Source organism: Lolium perenne, chromosome 2, assembly GCF_019359855.2.
Source record: "Lolium perenne isolate Kyuss_39 chromosome 2, Kyuss_2.0, whole genome shotgun sequence".
NCBI lineage: Eukaryota > Viridiplantae > Streptophyta > Magnoliopsida > Poales > Poaceae > Lolium > Lolium perenne.
In genome coordinates, this window is record NC_067245.2 from 29,879,667 (window position 1) to 29,900,736 (window position 21,070).

The 21,070-nt window shown below is 40.6% G+C and overlaps 1 protein-coding gene across 1 annotated transcript; it reads left to right on the forward strand.

Moving 5' to 3' along the window:
• Positions 1 to 15,899: 15,899 nt before the first annotated feature.
• Positions 15,900 to 20,906, forward strand: LOC127331656 (xylose isomerase). The gene is made up of 21 exons (XM_051357833.2): positions 15,900 to 16,054; positions 16,429 to 16,505; positions 16,590 to 16,700; positions 16,797 to 16,871; positions 16,972 to 17,101; positions 17,201 to 17,292; positions 18,372 to 18,422; positions 18,519 to 18,598; positions 18,683 to 18,737; positions 18,811 to 18,912; positions 19,022 to 19,073; positions 19,208 to 19,253; positions 19,332 to 19,387; positions 19,555 to 19,606; positions 19,686 to 19,765; positions 19,864 to 19,934; positions 20,042 to 20,082; positions 20,170 to 20,269; positions 20,343 to 20,414; positions 20,497 to 20,574; positions 20,686 to 20,906. The coding sequence occupies exons 2-21, from the start codon at positions 16,446 to 16,448 to the stop codon at positions 20,719 to 20,721; spliced, it is 1,440 nt and encodes a 479-aa protein (XP_051213793.1). The 5' UTR covers positions 15,900 to 16,054; positions 16,429 to 16,445; the 3' UTR covers positions 20,722 to 20,906.
• Positions 20,907 to 21,070: the final 164 nt, after the last annotated feature.

Genomic DNA, 21,070 nt, shown 5'->3' on the forward strand with positions numbered 1-21,070 from the left:
GCATTCCACTTGAGCTCGATGACGACGATCTTGACCTCAACAAGATGGAACGCCTTTCTTGCTTGTGCTTGCTTGACGAAGTCTTGTGGATTGCTCCCCCATAATCCACCATGGGAGAGCTTCTTCTTAGCGCATCTTCACATAACCATGACCACCATGTGGATTGCTCCCCCATAATCCACCATGGGAGAGCTTCTTCTTCGGCGCATCTTCACATATCCATGATCACCATATGGATGGCAAGACTCAAGCAAAGGATCTCTTCGAGATGGCTCATCTTGAACTTGCACTTCATTTCTTCATTCTTCATCATGTTGATGTCTTGAAGTAGCTTGAGGGCTCACTTCATCTTCATCTTCAAGACATACTTGACACTTGATATCCTTCATCAATTTCTTCTTATTGCAACCTTGAAGCCAACATATGGTTCAAGAATTGCCTATGGACAACTCCTACAAATATAACTCAATGCAAACATTAGTCCATAGGGATTGTCATTAATTACCAAAACCACACATGGGGGCTCCATGCACTTTCAATCTCCCCATTTTGGTAATTGATGATAATCTCTTTGAGAGGGTTTATATAAGGAATTGAAGTAACAAATAAGTTGAATATATAGAGCAAACTCCCCCATAATATATGCATGTGTGAATGATCTTGACTTTCATTGCATATATTGGCATTCAAAGCCTAGTGGAGTTTCCTCTAAATATTCAACTATGCAAAGCAACAAGATGCAATGCAATAAAAGCACATGCTTAAGCACAAAGCAAAGACATAACCAAATTCCCTTAAACCCTCCAAACTTCTCCCCATTGGCACCAATTGCCGAAATGGGTGAAAAATTTAGAAGGCCAATATAGTGAGAGTTCCTCCATAGCGTGTGCATTTCTCATAATTTGAGTGGAATCAAATGCTCATATCCAATGACGAATATTCGGAAGGAATCACACTATAGATAGGATCAAAGATTGCAAAAAGATAACAAAGTCAAGAAGCTTCAACAAATGAAGCAAGCAACCAAATGAACCACAAGGAAGATACCAAAAGAAAGATAGATATTATGATAAGATCAAGAAGATTGCTCTAAATAATATGAGGAAGCTCCCCAAGGTTTGTGCACAAAACTAGACAATTTCCATTAGAGTATAAAGTGCACAAACATGGAATCATCACTCCCATAATATCATTCAAAAACAAAAGATACCAAGTGAATCAAACTCTAATGATCGCCACAAGATAGTGCTCTAAATCAAATGAGGAAGCTCCCCAAGGTACATGCATAAATTAAAATGTTGTATTTGAATACAATATGCATAACATGGAATCCTCACTCCCTTATTACCATTTAAAACACAAACATTTGCAATAGATCATAGATAGAACAATAAGCTTAACACTTGCAACAAACAAATAGTTGAGCAACAAGTAAGAGGCACCATAATAAAAAAGGCTCAACCAAGAGGATATGTGAAAGGCATGATAAAGCATATTATAAGACTATTACAAGGATGAGCAAAAAGAATCATCATAGTCTTCAATGAATTATATTGCTTGGCATGACCAATCAACATGCAATAAATAAAAAAGATATCAAAAGGAGATGTATCATCTCTTATGTGTATAAGTTTCTCTAAGTGGGCAATATCACAAAGATATTTATCCACAAAGAAACATGCACACACAAAATAGATACGCAAGAAAAATAGTATGATATTCAAGACGAAGTAATGCAATATACCAATAAGAATTTTTGCTTAATAGCATGGCCAAAGGCTCAATTTTATCTTATTGTACATTCATGAACTTCAACCACAAACAACTAAAATACATCACAAATATCAACAAGGGATAGAAGATAGTTGGGATGCATTTGAGAAAGGCAACAAGTATCACAAACGGGGATACTAAAAGAAGTAACTAAATTTGCACTTTCATCTATATTGCACATGTGAGAGCCTTGAGGAATTGATATGCAACAAAATTGCTAGATAGGCATAGTTGGGATGGATGAATCATGAGCATGATTTAAAATACTTCCCAACAAATGCACTCATCTCAAATTACTCACATTCACAATAAAGAGGTTTCATTAAGACTTTTGCAAGAAGCACAACATTTGCAAATCAAGAGATTCATGCCAAGATGCAACCATAAGGTTGGATACAAGAAAAGTATGCATGAGAAGATACTTGTTACCAAGATAGCATTGGTGTGGATGTAGTAGATATGTGTTCGTTGATCATCCTAGCTTGCCTCACGTTACCATTGAGTCACCACTTCTTTCCAAGAGTGAGACAAGCATTCAATGCATATCCATTGTACCTAACACAAAGGTAAGTACAAAATGGTCCCCAAACTAATTGGGTCCGAAGTAGTTAGACACACTACAACATATAGGACAAACTCCACAATTCTATGTGCATATAGATATGAAATTGAATTTCATGCACATCTTAGTCAAATTAGGATTTGATGGAGTTTACCCTATATATTGGATCAAAGAAAGTGACACATGCCATAAGATATACATATATTAAATATGCATGCACAATACTTTCAAGAACCAAAGGAAGATACAATTTGGACAAAACACCAAATAAACCAAGAGATAATGGTTGTCCAAATTATATCAAAGAATCAAATCAACACAAGATTGACTCCAAAGACTTATCTCATTATAAGAAGCTAATTAAACCTAAGCACAAAGGAATGAGATAACCAACTCCCAAGAGAGCAAGGTTCCAACAAATAAACCAAACCCTCGACACTTTTTATGATGGCACAAAGTACCAAAAAGAAAATTTATGACTCCCAAAACCAAATTTTTGATAAAGATCAAGAGATGTTAAGCATTCTAACAAATATAGGAGAGCTCCCCCAAGATTAGTGCATTATCTAGGATTTTGCATATGAATACTAAATGCACAAAACTAGGATCATCACGCTACCTAAATCTACTAAAATGCTAAGAAAGTTTGAATAGACAAATTAGATCCATAAGATGCAAGGAAGACACATGGGAGTCAAAGCACAACACATTCATGGCAATAAATAAGACAATTTAAACACAAGAGCCAATGTAAATATGATCAATAAATTTCTACCCAATAATAGATTGCCAATTGTCCTAGGATAAGAGGTATTAGGAAATATTTTCCGGTGGTAGTTTGTAAGTATATGTAAGATCATATCAACACCAAATAAAGCATATGGTAAAAGATAAGAGTTAACCATCATGCAAAGAGAGTTTCTTGATAGCTTCAGTTAGTCATACCATCATGCAAAGCAATTAATAGTATTCATACCAACATGGAAAGCAATTAATAGTATTCATACCAACATGCAAAGCAATTAATAGTACTCATACCAACATGCAAAGCAATTAATAGTATGACTTGAAGCATATGGTTTTCCAAAAATGTATTGAGGGACACATTGTGAAAAACCATGCTAAGAACCACTTTCACAAATAAGATCCACAAAGATATTAGCAATGAAGCCATTTAAGCAAATTGGAACTTGTTTGAGAAAACATGTCACATATGAGAGATAATTTACAATATCAATTCTATGTGACACAACCTCAAATGTTCACATTTCCTAGGCTTGTAATATGCACAAAGCTTATTACTCCCCCATAATGTGACAAGGAATTTATTTTCACAAGAGGCAAATAAGATCCAACTAGAGATATTAATGAACATTAGAATTTGATTTTCTCATGAAGATGACATACCACATAGAGACTAGATAATCTTGCAATATCAATTCTAAGTGATATTCCTCATGTACACACATTGTTAGGATTGTGAAATTCCTAAAGGCATATCACTCCCCCAAAATGTTATAGTCCATTAATCTCTCATAAGAGCCATATAAGATACAACAAGATGCAAAGAGGCTCCAACACAAGCACAAATACATGGTGTGCAACCTAACATACATAGACTTGATTTCTCAAAAAAAAACAAGTAGGATGCACAACATATACAAACACATGTTAGGAACAAAACTAACACATGCAAAGGGGCGAGTAACTTTCAATATAAATGAGTTGAGCACATGTTACCGCAAGGAGGAACATTGGGTGTATGATAGAAGTAAGATAACCAAAAGACTTGGCTTGAGATAATATAAATGATGAAGATCCCTTAATTCTTCATGATGTAGCCAAGTCTCCAATGCCCTCCAACAAGCACCTATTGATCAAGTTTTGGATTGTTGGTCCCCAACTAAGTTGGGTCCTAAGAGGTTAGTCACAATAGGCTTGGCAACCCAAATGGTTCTTTTCTTGACACCACTTTGAGCACCAACATATTTGGCAAACACATTGCCACCCTCATCCTTACGAAGAGAATAAACATCATTAATGGTGATAGAGTTGGATGAGGTACCAATAGTGCAAAAGGAGGAGATGTGGCCCTTCTCGCGGCATATGTAGCAAGTTCTTTTCTTCTCCTTCTTCTCACTAGATTTCTCCACAATGGGGCATTGGCTTGATTCTTCTTGGGAAGTGGCATTTCTTCAACTTGAGGTTGAATATGAGTTTGAGCTTGAGGCCGCTTCCCTTTTTGCTTCTTCTTCAAAGGGCAAGATCTAACATGATGCCCTTCAATTTTGCACTTGAAGCAAACAATCTTGGCCGGGTCTTTGACTTGTAATTGGCCCTTCTTAGTCTTGTTGTTCTTGGACTTGTTCTTGTTGTTGGAGTTGAATCCAAGTCCACTCTTGTCATTGGGGGATTGTTGCACACTTAACATCTTGTCAAGTTTGCATTTCCCTTCATGACTCTTTACCAAGTCGGTCTTCAAAGAAGTGACTTGGGCCTTGAGCTCTTTGATTTCCTCTACATGGTTAGTAACAACACAAGTACTAGAGGAAGTAGAACCTTCATTGTTAGAGCAACAAGGCAAGGAAGATAATTCACCACAAGATTTAGCAATACTATGAGTGGATGAATTACTAGGACTAGCACATGGCAATATAGCTTTTTGGGTAGTAGTGATAGTATCCACATGAGGCTCACAAGGTGTTGCCTTTGATATGATAGCCTCATGAGCTAACTTTAGCCTATCATGGGAGGCTAGAAGATCCTCATGGGAGCTAGAAAGCTTTCCATGATTTTCTTCCAATTTCCCATAATTGCTAGTTAGCAATTCAAGTTGAGCCCTTAGCTCAACATTCTCCTTCAAGATAGATGCTTCACAAGAAGTAGAGTTAGTAGCACAAGCATCATCACAAGACATATTAAGAAGAGAGGGTAACATAGCATGCTTTTTTAAATAGGAAGCTTGAAGTTGCTCATGAGACTTGGTGAGGATAGAGTGTTCGCTCTCCAAGACCTTGTGGGCCTTGTCTAGATCATCTAGATCCTTAACAAGTTTATCATGACCAACACCAACTTTGGGATTTTACTTTTTAAGCATTTTACTTGAGCTTTAGCATGGTCTCTTTCCTTAGTGAGTTTAGAAACTATTTCATTTTGAGACACTTCAAGGGTTTCAAGTTGCTCTTCAAGAGAGGCTATGGTCTCTTGTTCTTCTTCAAGGTCATTCTTTAGGGATGCTACATCATTGGCATACTCTCGTTCAAGAGCACCCTTTTTATCAATGGTGTTCTCATGCATCCAAATAAGTTTTTGGCTCTCAATAGCGGTAGTCAAGATTTCAAAGAAGTGAGTGCTAGCAATTTTATCTTTGCAAATAACCTTGAATATGCTCTTACCCTTATCGCGTAGAGAGACAACCCAATCTTCTTCTTCATATTCATCCTCATCCTTATCACCACGAGACATATTAGGTTCCATGGTAGGAGGTACCGTGGAACCCTTGGCCATAAGGCATATATGAGGACCGTGAGATAAAGATGAGGAGTTACTTGAGGCTCCTTTCAAGATCTTGTCTTGACCAATAGAATCTTTGGTTTCCTCTACATTGTTAGACACACAACAACTAGAGGAAATAGAATCATTTTTATCATGGCCACAAGACAATGCAAGCATATCATCATTAGATTTTTTCAAGCAACTTACACATGATATGCAAGGACTATCAACACAAGCATGTAAATCATTTCTAGTGCTAGATGTGTTTAAGTCCAAAGATGAAGCATTGCAATGAGATAGAGATGAAGAATCATCAATAGTAAGCTCAATATCAATATTGCAATTTTCATCACCACTCACCATATCATTACCTTGTGTCTTACCACACTTTGGTGAAGTGGATGAAGATGAGAACTCATCACGGCCGGAAGTGGAAGCAAAACAATCATCCTCAATGATATTGGACACATCATATTTATCTTGAATCTTTGTCCATAATTCATGAGCGCTCCCAAAAGGCATGATTGAAGAAGTAACTACATTGCTCACAACAATGGAAAACACATGAGAAGCAAGAGCATCGAGGCAAGAGTTTTTCTCCTCCTCAAGAGATAAATTTTGAGGATCCTTAGGAGAAGAAAAACCCATGTCAAGAAATCGCTCCATGTCCGGAGACATACGCCGCAAAATATTAAGCACATAAATTTTCCATAGATCATAATTTGTGCCATCAAATATAACCAAGTTATTGTGCGCTAATCCCCTAACCGACATCTTTACTCTCAAGGCGGTGAAGCCTAAGAATGAGAGACTTTGCTCTGATACCAATTGAAAGAACACGGATGTCGCCTAGAGGGGGGGGGGGGGTGAATAGGCGATTTAAAACTTTTACGAGATGGGCTTAACAAATGCGGAATAAAACTAGCGTTTACTTTGTCAAGCCCAAAGCCTATATACTATGGTTCACCTATGTGCACCAACAACTTATTCTAAGCAAGAGTTCACCTATGTGCACCAACAACTTATGCTAAGCAATACAAGCAAGTATGTGATAGCAAGATATATATAACTTCAAGCACGATGGCTATCACAAGGTAAAGTGCATAAGTAAAGAGCTCGGGTATAGAGATAACCGAGGCACGCGGGAGACGATGATTTATCCCGGAGTTCACACTCTTGCGAGTGCTAATCTCCGGTGGAGAGGTGCGGTTGCTTAGTGCTCCCGAACGCCACAAGAGGCTCACCTTGAGGTGTGGTTGCTCGATGCACACCAACGCCACAAAGGCCTCACCCCAAGATGCGGTACTCACACCACACACCGAACGCCACGAAGGCGCCTCACCTAAATCTCCGGTGACCCTCGCCACAAAGGCCTAGGTCACGGTTCCACTAAGGGATTTCCTTCGAGGAGGAAACCAGGCCTTACACAAAGATTGGGGCACACATCCACAACTTAATTGGAGGCTCCCAACAAACCGCCACAAAGGCCTAGAATCCGTCTAGGGTTCCAAGAACCCAAGAGTAACAACCTTCTTGCTTTCACCACCACGAATCACCGTGGAGAACTCAAACCGATGCACCAAATGCAATGGCAAGAACACCACAAAGATGCTCAAGTCCTTCTCTCTCAAATTCCAACAAAGCTACAAAAGCTATTGGGGGAATAAGAGAGGAAGAACAAAGGAATTCACAAAGAACACCAAGATCAAGATCTAGAGAGTTCCACTCACAAAGAGATGGATTTGATTGGTAGAAATGTAGATCTAGATCTCCTCTCTCTTTTCCCTCAAATGGGGGCAAGAATCATGGAGGGATTGAGAGATGGAGCAAGCTTCTCTAGTTCAACAATGGAGGGGAGAGAGAGTGAGAGAAGCTGCAGCCCAAGGAGGAAGAAGGGGGGTATTTATACCCCCAAGAAAATCGAGCCGTTTGGGCAAAACCAGGGCCGGATATTCCGGCCCAAGTTGGGGCCGGATTATCCGGGGGGCGGATAATCCGGCCTCAGGGACAAAACCTGGACAAAATCCGGCCAAAAATCCGGCCCCTATCCAGAGCTGCTTTTCTTCCGGTCCTTAGCCGATTTCGGGGGGGCCGGATATTTAAATATCCGGCCCGGATAATCCGGGCCGGATTTCTGAAAAATCCGGCCTGGCAAAACTGCAGAAACACCAAAACTAAAACGGGCATAACTTTAGCATCCGGACTCCGATTTTGATGATCTTGGGCTTGTTTTGAAGCTAGGAACAAGCTCTACAAGATCATGCAGGAAACCATCATAGTCCAACAAGGTAGGATAGAAACAAATGATGAAAGGTTTGACCTATCTAAAAAAGACATACCGGTAAAACCTCCAATCTCGAAAATGCAACAAGTTGCCCATGCAAAAACCATTCTCAATGAACTAGAGCTTGTCATGAGAATAAGCACAAGCTCTAAAACATCACATGGATAAGATCCAAATAAAACCAAGAAAGATGATGAACCAAACTCGAAAACGCAACAAGTGATCTATGCGAAATCCGTTTTCGATGAACTAGAGCTTGTCATGAGAATAAGCACAAGCTCTAAAACATCACATGGATAAGGTCCAAATAACAACCAAGAAAGATGATGCAAGGATGCAAAGGTTTGAGCTCTCTCCGAACGATACGATCGAGTTACTCACTCGAGAGCCCTCTTGATAGTACGGCAACTAAACTATAAACCGGTCTCCAACTACACTATGAGACCGGTGAGAAACAAACCCTATCAAGAGCAAACCTTATACTTGCGCATTCCACTTGAGCTCGATGACGACGATCTTGACCTCAACAAGATGGAACGCCTTTCTTGCTTGTGCTTGCTTGACGAAGTCTTGTGGATTGCTCCCCCATAATCCACCATGGGAGAGCTTCTTCTTCGGCGCATCTTCACATAACCATGACCACCATGTGGATTGCTCCCCCATAATCCACCATGGGAGAGCTTCTTCTTCGGCGCATCTTCACATATCCATGATCACCATATGGATGGCAAGACTCAAGCAAAGGATCTCTTCGAGATGGCTCATCTTGAACTTGCACTTCATTTCTTCATTCTTCATCATGTTGATGTCTTGAAGTAGCTTGAGGGCTCACTTCATCTTCATCTTCAAGACATACTTGACACTTGATATCCTTCATCAATTTCTTCTTATTGCAACCTTGAAGCCAACATATGGTTCAAGAATTGCCTATGGACAACTCCTACAAATATAACTCAATGCAAACATTAGTCCATAGGGATTGTCATTAATTACCAAAACCACACATGGGGGCTCCATGCACTTTCAAAGGGATTTGGGTCTCTTTTTGGGTGGTATATCGACTTAAAAAGTCTAAGAGGATAGGGTAGTATGGGAGCCATATTAGGTAAGATAATTTGCCCTTTGAAAATTCGTCCGAGAGTAGCTCCGCCGACCGGAACACTGAGAGGAGCTCCCGTGTCAATCACTTCCATTCCTCTCATCAACCCGTTTGTAGCACTCATAGCTACAGCTCTAACTCGATTATTTCCTAATAATTGTTGTACCTCACAAGTCACTCCGCGTTCCCAAGGGCACCCCCTCTTTCAAGAGGATTCGCGTGTTGGAGATATGCCCAAGAGGCAATAATAAAATGGTTATTATAATATATCTTTAAGTTTATGATAATGTTTACATACCATGCTATAATTGTATTAACCGAAACATTAATACATGTGTGTTATGTGAACAACAAAGAGTCCCTAGTATGCCTCTTAACTAGCTTGTTGATTAATGGATGATTAGTTTCATAATCATGAACATTGGATGTTATTAATAACAAGGTTATATCATTATATGAATGATGTAATGGACACACCCAATTAAGCGTAGCATAAGATCATGTCATTAAGTTATTTTGCTATAAGCTTTCGATACATAGTTACCTAGTCCTTATGACCATGAGATCATGTAAATCACTTATACCGGAAAGGTACTTTGATTACATCAAATGCCACTGCGTAAATGGGTGGTTATAAAGGTGGGATTAAGTATCCGGAAAGTATGAGTTGAGGCATATGGATCAACAGTGGGATTTGTCCATCCCGATGACGGATAGATATACTCTGGGCCCTCTCGGTGGAATGTCGTCTAATAGCTTGCAAGCATATGAATGGTTCATAAGAGACCACATACCACGGTACGAGTAAAGAGTACTTCTCATGAGACGAGGTTGAACGAGGTATAGAGATACCGATGATCAAACCTCGGACAAGTAAAATATCGCGTGACAAAAGGAATTGGTATCGTATGTGAATGGTTCATTCGATCACTGAAGTCATCGTTGAATATGTGGGAGCCATTATGGATCTCCAGATCCCGCTATTGGTTATTGGTCGGAGAGAGTACTCAACTATGTCCGCATAGTTCGCGAACCGTAGGGTGACACACTTAAGGTTTGATGTTGAAATGGTAGAACTTGAATATGAAATGGAGTTCGAAGTTTTTTTCGGAGTCTCGGATGGGATCCAGGACATCCCGAGGAGTTCCGGAATGGTCCGGAGAATAAGATTCATATATAGAAAGTCATATTCCAAGTTTGGAAATGATCCGGTGCATTTATGGCAGGTTCTAGAAGGTTCTAGAAAAGTCCGGAAGAATAGCACTATGGAAGGTGGAGTCCCGGAGGGACTCCACTAGCATGGCCGGCCAGCCTTAAGGGGAAGGAATCCCAGGTGGATTCCACCCATGGTGGCCGGCCACCCCACCTAAGGAAAAGGTGGGAGTCCCACCTTGGGTAGGACTCCCTCCTTGAGTAGGTTTCCCACCTTTGGGAAGTTTTGGTGTTGGGGTCTTATTCGAAGACTTGGACTACAACTCTTGGGGCTTCCACCTATATAATGAGGGTCTTATTCGAAGATCGTGGGGCGCAGCCCACATCCGAGTCGGCACAGCCACGATCCAGAAAAACCGGAAGGCAAAACGGCTGATTAACGCGTCCGTTAATGACTCAAAATTGATTACACAATTAATTTCCCAAACAGAAAAAAGATAAGCTTGGCTCAGCGAGATTCCCGCAACCCACGGCGCGTCGTGACGAGGCGAGGCGTGGCGAGGCGGGCGAAGGAGGAGGAGGAGTGCGCGAGAGCTCTCTCTCTTCTCACTCACTTACTAGGACTAGAACAACCCACCTTATATACCACTCCAACTCTCTTCCAACTAGCAATGTGGGACTAAACTTCAGCCCCCACTAGTGCTGCCACTGATTTTTGGAATGGGCCATGTGAGTATCAGAATTTGATAATGGGCCATGGGCCAAAGGCCAACTGCCAAAAAATTCCAGCAATTCCTCACAAACTCTCATTGGCACATTTCATCAATAAGTTTCCAGAACATTGTTTTATATACCGGTATGTCGTGGAGACTGTTAAGTTGAACTTCCACTTAAAGCTTCATATTACACTAGATTGGAACTTGGATAGTGGACTATGCCTTGAACTACAAGTTTTTTGCGCACTAGCTTCATACAAAGCCTAGACCGATACTAGGCTGTCGCGAGTCTTCCTCGCGGTTTGGAGCTTATGCGTCATACTCCAGGGCCTTTCATGAGTTTACTAGAGAGCACCCAACTCTCATAGATTACGACGTTTAACAATCGGACTCATATAGGTGTGTTCTTCAAAAGATGTTCTGCAGGACAACATCTCTACTAAAATAAGCCACTTAGAACACATTAAGATAATTATCAACCTGCCATGCAGATTAGGAGAGTATTGCATCTTACAGAGTGGTAAAATTGCTATAGGGATATATACTCTCCTCCCAGATGACCAACAGCTTGTCTCCCAACTCTAATTCATGGGATCTCCGATCACATAGAGTGGGTTACCACCGTGGACAACTTATAGTGTGGGTCTCATACCCATCTCCCTCGATGCATTTTATATCACATTTCGTGATAGTCCCTTCGTGAAGGGATCTGCCAGGTTTCTAGATGTATGGATATAACCGAACGCTATAACTCCGGAGTTTCTCATTTTCCTGACAGTTTTCAGTCTCCTCTTCACATGCTTTGATGACTTCATATTATTCTTAGAACTATTTATTTTGACGATCACAGTTTGATTATCACAGTTCATAGGAATAGCGGGTATTGGTTTCTCAACCACAGGTAAGTCCATCAAGAGCTCACGAAGCCACTCTGCTTCAATAGTGGTTGTGTCTAATGTTGTGAATTATGCTTCCATAGTTGACCTCGTAATGATGGTCTGCTTGCAAGACTTCCAGGAAACAGCACCACCTACAAGTGTAAACAAATAACCACTTGTGACCTTAGTCTCATCAGCATCAGATATCCAATTTCAATCACTATAACCCTCAAGTACCCTTGGATACCCAGTATAGTGAATGCCATAACTCGCGATGCCTTTCAAATAGCGCAAAACTATCTCAAGAGCATGCCAATGAACATCTCCAGGTCTAGATACAAAACGGCTGAGTTTACTTACAGCAAAGGAGATGTCAGGCCTCGTGGCGCTGGCTAAATACATAAGCGAGTCAATGATTTGCGAGTATCGCAATTGATCTCTAGCAATTCTTTTATTCTTACGAATTATTACACTAGGATCATAAGGCGTTGGAGAAGATTTGCAGTCGCTATACCCGAAGCGACTCAGGATCTTTTCCACATAGTGGGACTAAAGCAATGTAATCCCACCATCGTCATCCTTCAGCAGCTTGATGTTTAAGATCACATCAGCTACTCCCAAGTCCTTCATCTTAAAACAACGAAATAGGAACTCCTTGACCTCCTTAATCACAGTAAGGTTGGTCCCGAATATCAATATGTCATCGACATAAAGACAAAGAATAACTCACTCGCCCCACCATGGCGATAGTATACACACTTGTCAGCTCCGTTTACAGCAAAGTCTTCAGCGGTTAAAGTTCTTTCAAACTTCTCATGCCACTGATTTGATCTTATGCTACATTTATTTGGGTGTGTGTCCATTATATCATTCATCCAATGACATAACCTTGTTATTAACAACATCCAATGTTCATGATTAGGAAACCATGATCATCCATTAATCAACGAGCTAGTTTTACAAGAGGCTTACTAGGGATTCTTTTATGTTTACATAACGCACATGTATTAATGTTTCCGATTAATACAATTATAGCATGTGATGCAAACATTTATCATAAACATAAAAATATAATAATAACCACTTTATTATTGCCTCTTGGGTATATCTCCAACACCAAAATCATGCTAAGGCTTACACATATCATTGTTCCTTTTGCAGAAAAAAAAAACTCAACAAAAATCTAGGCGAGTCCCTAGTTACGGCCAAGTAGGTGCGACATAGAGGTAATGGAGACCATGAAGGTGAACATACTCCCTCCTTCACAAATTAGGATGCCTATAGTTTTCAATTAAAATTAAAAAAATTAAAGTTTGAGCAATTATGTACAAAAATATCAATATTTAAAATTTTAAATGCATATAATATTAAAATATATTTCATGATGATTTTATTTAAATGTTGACACTTTTTTTGTATATAGTTAGCCAAACTTTAATACTTTATTCAAATATTATAGGCTTCCTATTTTTGGATAGAGGGAGTAAAAAAGGGGAACAAATATATCTAGGAAAATACATCAACACCTACCACACTAATTTTATTATGTTAGAATCATCACACAATATACTTTCATATATTATACTGTAAATTTAACGATATTAGCACTTCCTTTTATAATTTTGACCAAAAATATTCGACTTTCAAAAACGAAAGAAGGACTTTGGTTTCGTGTGTGCCGTAGGCCAATCCCAAATATCTTGCCAGTGGCACTGTTTTACTGCCTACGGATCAACCGGGTGAGCAGGCCCGTCGATGGCCATGATCGGATTGATCGACCGAACGAGGCCCCCGATTTTTAGGGCCCCCCGAAATTCCTGCAATTCAGTACTGGAGTAGTTTCATCTGCTGTTAGCTCATGCGGCCCAAGACTAAAAGGAAGCTGGGAATCGATTTGTCTCCCGATGGTTTGGCTCCACGATCGTTTTCCGTTCGCCCAACCTGATTCGCTTCGTGCACTCGCGCCGGCGTGTCCGATCCTTGCCGGCGATACTGGTCCTTGGCCGATGTGCCCCCTCACCGCTTTGCCGTCGAGCCTGCCTATGGTCGATCCGGTCAGGTTCATCAGACACCAGGTCCTGACTCCCTTGAGGTTCACGCATCAAGGTCTCAAATCTCAAGAAATCATGGTAAGCTCGCTCATTGTTGCAAGCCTGCTGCCTGCAACTCGTGGACCTATCTGGTAAAGTAGTCATGTTAATTTATTTTGTTAATTTATTAATTTGTGAATTTCGTAGATCATGAGAAGAACAAAGTGCCTACCTAGTGCTAACAAGAACTAAAGAAGAAGATAAGACACAGATTGTAAGCAGAAGCTCAGTCTCAAAAAAGGGTACTCTAGATAAATTTGTGGTGATAGAGTCGCAAATAATTTTGAAAATCAAACTCCAGTTACTCATGTTGATTCAAGATTAATTATAAAGATATGATTGAAAAATTCATTTTAAGATATACCGACAAATGATGCTTTTGTAGAGCATGAGGTTCGCTATTATTTTAATGCTATATTTACTCTTTTAAAATGAATACTTGATATATTTCTGAACATTTGGCAGGATAGCACATTCTGAAGTTATATGATAAAGTAACACTTTTTTTTTGAGAAACACAGTACAAATGCAGACGCTCACATACACGCGTATACGCTCACCCCTATGAACGCACACATGCACACCCTACCCCAGCACCTCCGGAAGACTGAGTCGGCGGTTTGGTCTTGAAATTAACGAAGTCACCACAGGCGCCTCGCTGTCGACGGGAACGTCGCCTCCCACTGAATGAATATTCCGCCTTTTTACTGTTTGCTCAGTTTTAAAAATAAGGCCTCATTTTATAAGTCGCACCAGGGCCCCTAAGTCCTGGAGACGGGGCTGCAGGTGAGATGTGGCGTATGTGGACTGTGCCTATGAATGACAACATTGAAGGAGGGTACATCCCGTGAGCCAATAACTCAGATGAGATACAACTCCAATGCACACACGCTTCGTTTTTTTCTTTTCTTTTCATGGTAAAGTTTGAGCAATTATGTACAAAAATATCAATATCTAAAATTTTAAATGCATATAATATTAAAATATATTTCATGATGATTTTAATAAATGTTGACACTTTTTTGTATATAGTTAGCCAAACTTTAAGACTTTATTCAAATATTATAGGCATCCTATTTTGAAATAGAGGGAGTAAAAAAGGGGAACAAATATCTAGAAAAATACATCAACACCTAACCACACTAATTTTGTTATGTTAGAATCATCATACAGTATACTTTCATATATTATATAAATTTAATGATATTAACACATCCTTTTATAATTTTGACCAAAGATATTCGACTTTCGAAAACGAAAGAAGAACTTTGGTTTCGCGTGTGCCATAGGCCAATCCCGAATATCTCGCCCGCAGCAATGTTTTACTGTCTACGGATCAACAGGATGAGATATGGCGTCTGTGAGCTCTAGCTGTGCCCATGAATGACAACACTGAAGGAGGGTACATCCCGTGAGCCAATAACTCAGATGAGATACAACTCCAATGCACACACGCTTCGTTTTTTTCTTTTCTTTTCTTGGTAAAACATCACACTCTCGGAGCTATACTGGCTAGTTAGTAGGCTGAGCATCTTTGTTAGGCTGCGAGCCCATTCTCAAAGACCATACGTCGCAGACTTATCACCAGAGAAAGCAGGCGCCAATAAAATGTAAAAAATAATGTACTACGGAGTACTAGTAAAATAAGTAGTAGTAACAAAAATGCCGCAACAGACGGCATAGCCCCGAGGTATACGCAAGTTTGGTATGCTGCTTTCCGGATAACATACTCCTATCCCATCCCGCAAAAAAAAAAAAAACTTTGATCCTTTGTCGTTCTGGATATGGATAATACTAAGATTTATGGTATCAAGATTTATGACGTCACCAACACAGAAGGTCAGAAGTACTGTAGTATAAATGAGACCGGGGAGAGGCAGTGGTCTGACACTACACACGAGCGTGGAAGAAAAACTTCTTCAGTCTCCCTAATCCCTATCCGCAGGCCGCTTAACCCCCCGCGCGGATCGCGGAGCTGGTTACCTCTTCTCCGGCGGCCGCCGCGGTGAGCCCCTTCTTCTCCGCCTCTTCGCTTCCACTTCTTCCGCTCCCCCACTAGCCGGCGCGGTGAGCTCCAGGTGGAGATCCCCCGGCGGCGTCGTCACTCCGCTCGCTGTGATCAAATCTTACCAGAAGTTTCTTTCCTGAACGATCCGTTCAGTTTGTCGCGGATACTAGTACAGTAGTAGTAGGCTGAAATCGATTTATTGTGGAACGCTAGTTGGGGATTCAGTCAGTCCTCCACTCTAGTCTAGGTCCGGTGTTCTTACTGACACAAGCTGCTGTGCTGTTCACGGCCTGCGAATGGGAATTTTTTACATTTTGTTACCTACGGATCGGATCCTCGTATAACCGGTCCATGTATTTTCATTGTTGCAGTCGCAAGATTTTCCAGTATGAAGGGCGCAAAGCTCCTAGTCTTGCTGGTGGCGTCATCTCTGTGCATCTACGCTGTGGTAAGCGATTGGTAACTCTGTGGTCGGCCTCTGGATGATATATAAGCGATGTGACCCTTGTACTGATTGTGCTACTTCTTCCAGATCGCTGCGCAGGAGACCTGCCCAGCCGACCTCGAAGCCAAGTGCGGCGGTGGCGCTGCTGACGATTGGGAGGGCGAGTTCTTCCCGGGCATTTCCAAAATCAAGTATGAGGTGAGGCCATGGAAGCTCAGAGCCTTGAACATGTACATCATGCCGTTAACAGGTTCCTCCGTGTTCAACATTTACCCTTGAACAATTGCGCTGCAGGGTCCAACCAGCAAGAAACCGCTTGCTTACAAGTGGTACAACGCGGAGGAAGTGATTCTCGGCAAGAAAATGAAAGTACGATTTGTGAACTATGCCCTTTCTGATAGATCCTGTTAATTTGCTTTTGCATTATGTGCTATATACAGCCGGGTTATATATATTTTTCTTGCTATAGGATTGGCTGCGGTTCAGCGTGGCGTTTTGGCACACTTTCCGTGGTACTGGAGGAGATCCTTTTGGTGCCGCTACAAAGGCTTGGCCTTGGGAGGATGGCACCAATTCCTTGGCCATGGCCAAGAGGAGAAGTATGATATATAATTACCTCATCTTGTGTTAAGGACCAGAGCGTTATGAAATTGCACATTTGCTGGAATCAACAGCTTATTTTTGGATTTCTATTTCAGTGAAAGCTCACTTCGAGTTCATGGAGAAGCTTGGAGTTGACAGGTGGTGCTTCCATGATAGGGACATCGCCCCTGATGGCAAAACGCTCGCGGTATGATTTTATCTCAATGGTTTAGCTATCTTGGAAATCATCCCTCAAGTTGCAAGTGGCAACTTGGAGTTGGTCAACTGAGAGTTCGATTATGGTCTTTTAACAGGAGTATGTGACTATGTTTGTAACACAAGGAATCTGATCTCTCTTGTCTTACAGTTAGTTTATACTTATCCTGACTAAAAGAACAATTTACTTTGGACCACTATGTAGTATTCTGTTACACCTATTAGGGCTATAAGTACATAATATGTCTGAACTGATCATAATTCACAAGCAACAGCAAATAGTTTTCTATGCTTCAGGGTGAACTTTATTCCAGTACATGACTTCTATTTAATGATGACATCTCAGTGTGTCACTGCCAAGGTTCAAAAAAGCGCTAGGCGCTAAGCGAGCGGTGAGGCACTGCTTAGAGGAAATGTTGCTTAAGCGAGCTTAAGCACCGCTTAAGCGCTCATGCTAAAATCGTACGAACATGAAACAACATGAAAGAGGAAGTCAAGATGGGCACATATAACCCTATAATATGCTGTAAATTTGTATCCTAAGCATGTATGCTACATTTCTGAGGAATACGAGAATTAATACCTTGGTTAGCCTCGGTTTTGCTCCAATTTTCTTATACACACAAGCAGCTAAGCAAACAATGTAACAAACACAAACAGGCAGCTAAGCAAACAATGTAATAAACACAAACTAGCAGCTAAGCAGTACTGGAGTAGCAAGCAGCTAAGCAAGACCTAATCAAATTAACATAGCATCAATGCATCGAGCAAGGAGCAGAGCAACATAGGCAACACACCAACACTCGCATAGAGGAGATTCTAGCACAAAATACGACCAGATTCCCTGTCTCGCTTAATCGAACGCTTAGACCAAAAGCGAAGCGGAAGGCAACCGCTCAGCGCTTAAGCGCGCTTAAGCGTACCTAGGCGTACGCTTTTTTGAACCATGGTCACTGCAATATATTTCAAAAAAATGTGTTACTGTAATGTGACTACCGTGGCCCCTAGGCCCTAGCATGGAAGGCCAGTATTCTCAGCTTTTTCCTAAGAGTCCTTTTGTTCACATTGCAGGAAACAAATGCTAACTTAGATGAGATAGTTGAGCTGGCAAAGCAACTCCAGGTTACATCTCTACAACCTTAAAATGTTTCAACATTTAGGTGTACCATGCTGCATTTTGTTTATGCTCTTTGCTCAAATACTCTGAACTTCATGTAGGATGAGACCAATATAAAGCCTCTGTGGGGGACTGCACAGCTATTCATGCATCCGCGTTACATGCATGGAGCTGCTACTAGGTAGGTGCTATAATTTCATTGCATTCTGAATTTGAGGTATGACTTGAAAAGTTGAATTAAGAGAGGTCTTCACATATGCTGCAGCCCAGAGGTCAAAGTGTATGCTTATGCTGCTGCTCAAGTGAAGAAAGCTTTGGAGGTGAGTTGTCTATGAATATCATTAGAAGCCTTCCTTCTGGTTAAGTGTTAACTTGACTTTTATCCCCTCAAAGGTTACTCACTACCTGGGTGGTGAAAACTATGTATTCTGGGGTGGAAGAGAGGGTTACCAGACTCTTCTCAATACAGATATGAAGAGAGAACTTGAACATTTGGTATGTGCCATGAGCCCATGACATATTTTGCTGATTTTTTGTTTGTATTTCTAGTTTTTGTAGTTGTACAGTTTTCCTAGATTTACCAATTTGTTCTTTTGCCATCCAGGCTAACTTTCTTCAAGCTGCTGTTGACCACAAGAAGAAGATCGGGTTTAATGGTAATTGCTTTACAGTGCTATATATGATATTCATGTTCACAATCTCCCGAATTGGCAGTAAATAGTTCAAAATTATGCTTTATTATAATTTAAGATTAAGATAGTATTTGAGTGTCTGAATCTCCTTTTTTCAGGAATATTGTTGATTGAGCCTAAACCACAAGAACCAACAAAGCATCAGTATGTTTGTTGTTTGGAAAAAATATCAGGAATATGTTCACAGGACTGGAAACTCTAATATATGTTTTTCGCTGGCAGGTATGACTGGGATGTTGCAACTACATTCTCTTTCCTACAGAAGTATGGTCTGACAGGTAATATTTGTAATGTGTAAAAAAATCATTTAGTACGACCATTCCTGTTTTCGGTATGTTTATGTGTTTATTTGCAATAATTTTATGCATAGGAAAGCTTATGTGTTTAATCATGTTTCCTGAGGTCATCTTAAAACGTTTTGTTTCTAACTGGCATGATGATACAGGAGAATTCAAGATAAATGTTGAGTGCAACCATGCTACTCTGTCTGGGCACAGGTTAGTTTCTTGCTTGCCTGAATCCAATCATAACATCTTCTGTCATCATGAGCTGCATCTAAAAATTGGTGTCCATCAGCTGTCATCATGAGCTTGAGACTGCACGCATTAACGACCTTCTTGGAAACATTGATGCAAACACTGGTGATCCACAAGTTGGTATGTGTGTCTACTGTCTAGTTCATATAATTGCCATGCAACTCTCTGAAATTCCTCTTACAGGCCTAGTAACATTTTCAATTCTTACATATGGGCAGGTTGGGACACAGATGAGTTTCTTACAGATATTTCAGAGGCTACTTTGGTTATGTCAAGTGTAGTTAAGAATGTGAGTGGAATTAATTTACTTCTGCTGAATTCAATGTTACATAAATACTACCATGTCTGGTTACCATCTTTTACTCATAAGTTGCTTTTATTTGGTATTGATTACAGGGTGGACTTGCACCTGGTGGCTTCAACTTCGACGCGAAACTGTCAGTTCCCACTATTGTTGGTGTTCCATGAATTGTGCTTTGGTTCAATATAAAATTGGCTGACACGGAATTGTTTTATGGTTACAGGCGGAGGGAGAGTACTGATGTTGAGGACATGTTTATTGCTCATATCTCAGGGATGGACACAATGGCCCGTGGCCTTCGCAATGTTGCCAAGCTGATTGAGGTAACTGAAACATTATGAGCTGGTAGAAGCTCTCGTATGCATTTTACCTAAGCATTGTGTTTTCTAATGGTAGGATGGTTCCTTGGATGAGCTTGTCCGCAAGCGCTACCAGAGCTTCGATAGTGAGATTGGCGCCATGATTGAGGTACAAAATTTAGCAAATTTGGAATTTTTTTTTTCTCGAAGGATTGAATTGGTATGGTGACACTGGTTATTGTTTCAAATAGGCTGGGAAAGGAGACTTTGAAACACTAGAAAAGAAGGTCTTGGAGTGGGGTGAACCAACTGTTCCATCAGGCAAACAGGTAAATGGAATAATATATCTAGACAGTAGACATATGGTCTTCGCAGACCGATGCAAATATCTTCACGCTGATGATTGCTTCTGACCTTCTCTTGCCCTTCTCCCTATGCAGGAGTTGGCTGAGATGCTGTTCCAATCCGCTCTGTAGATAACGGTCCACAGTTCTAGGAATAAGCAAGAGGGCATCCTTGGAACGTCAAGTTGGCCTTGTCACTGCAATGTTCATGCAGTGTACCCTGTAAAGAACTGTGTGGAACTGAAAATAATGTAACCTTATGTCAGAATCAAACTCGTTGGTCAACACGGAATTGAAATGAACTCATTTCAGTTTTCTGTGTGTTCCACCCAGATGCTCATCAGTGGCAGTTGGCCACACTTTTTTGCTGGTGCATCATGCGTCTATCTAAATTTCTCCAGGCTCTGATCCTTGTTCACCTCGTCACGAATAAGCTTAACAGCATAAGTCAGAAAGAAATCACATGATATGGCAAAAATTT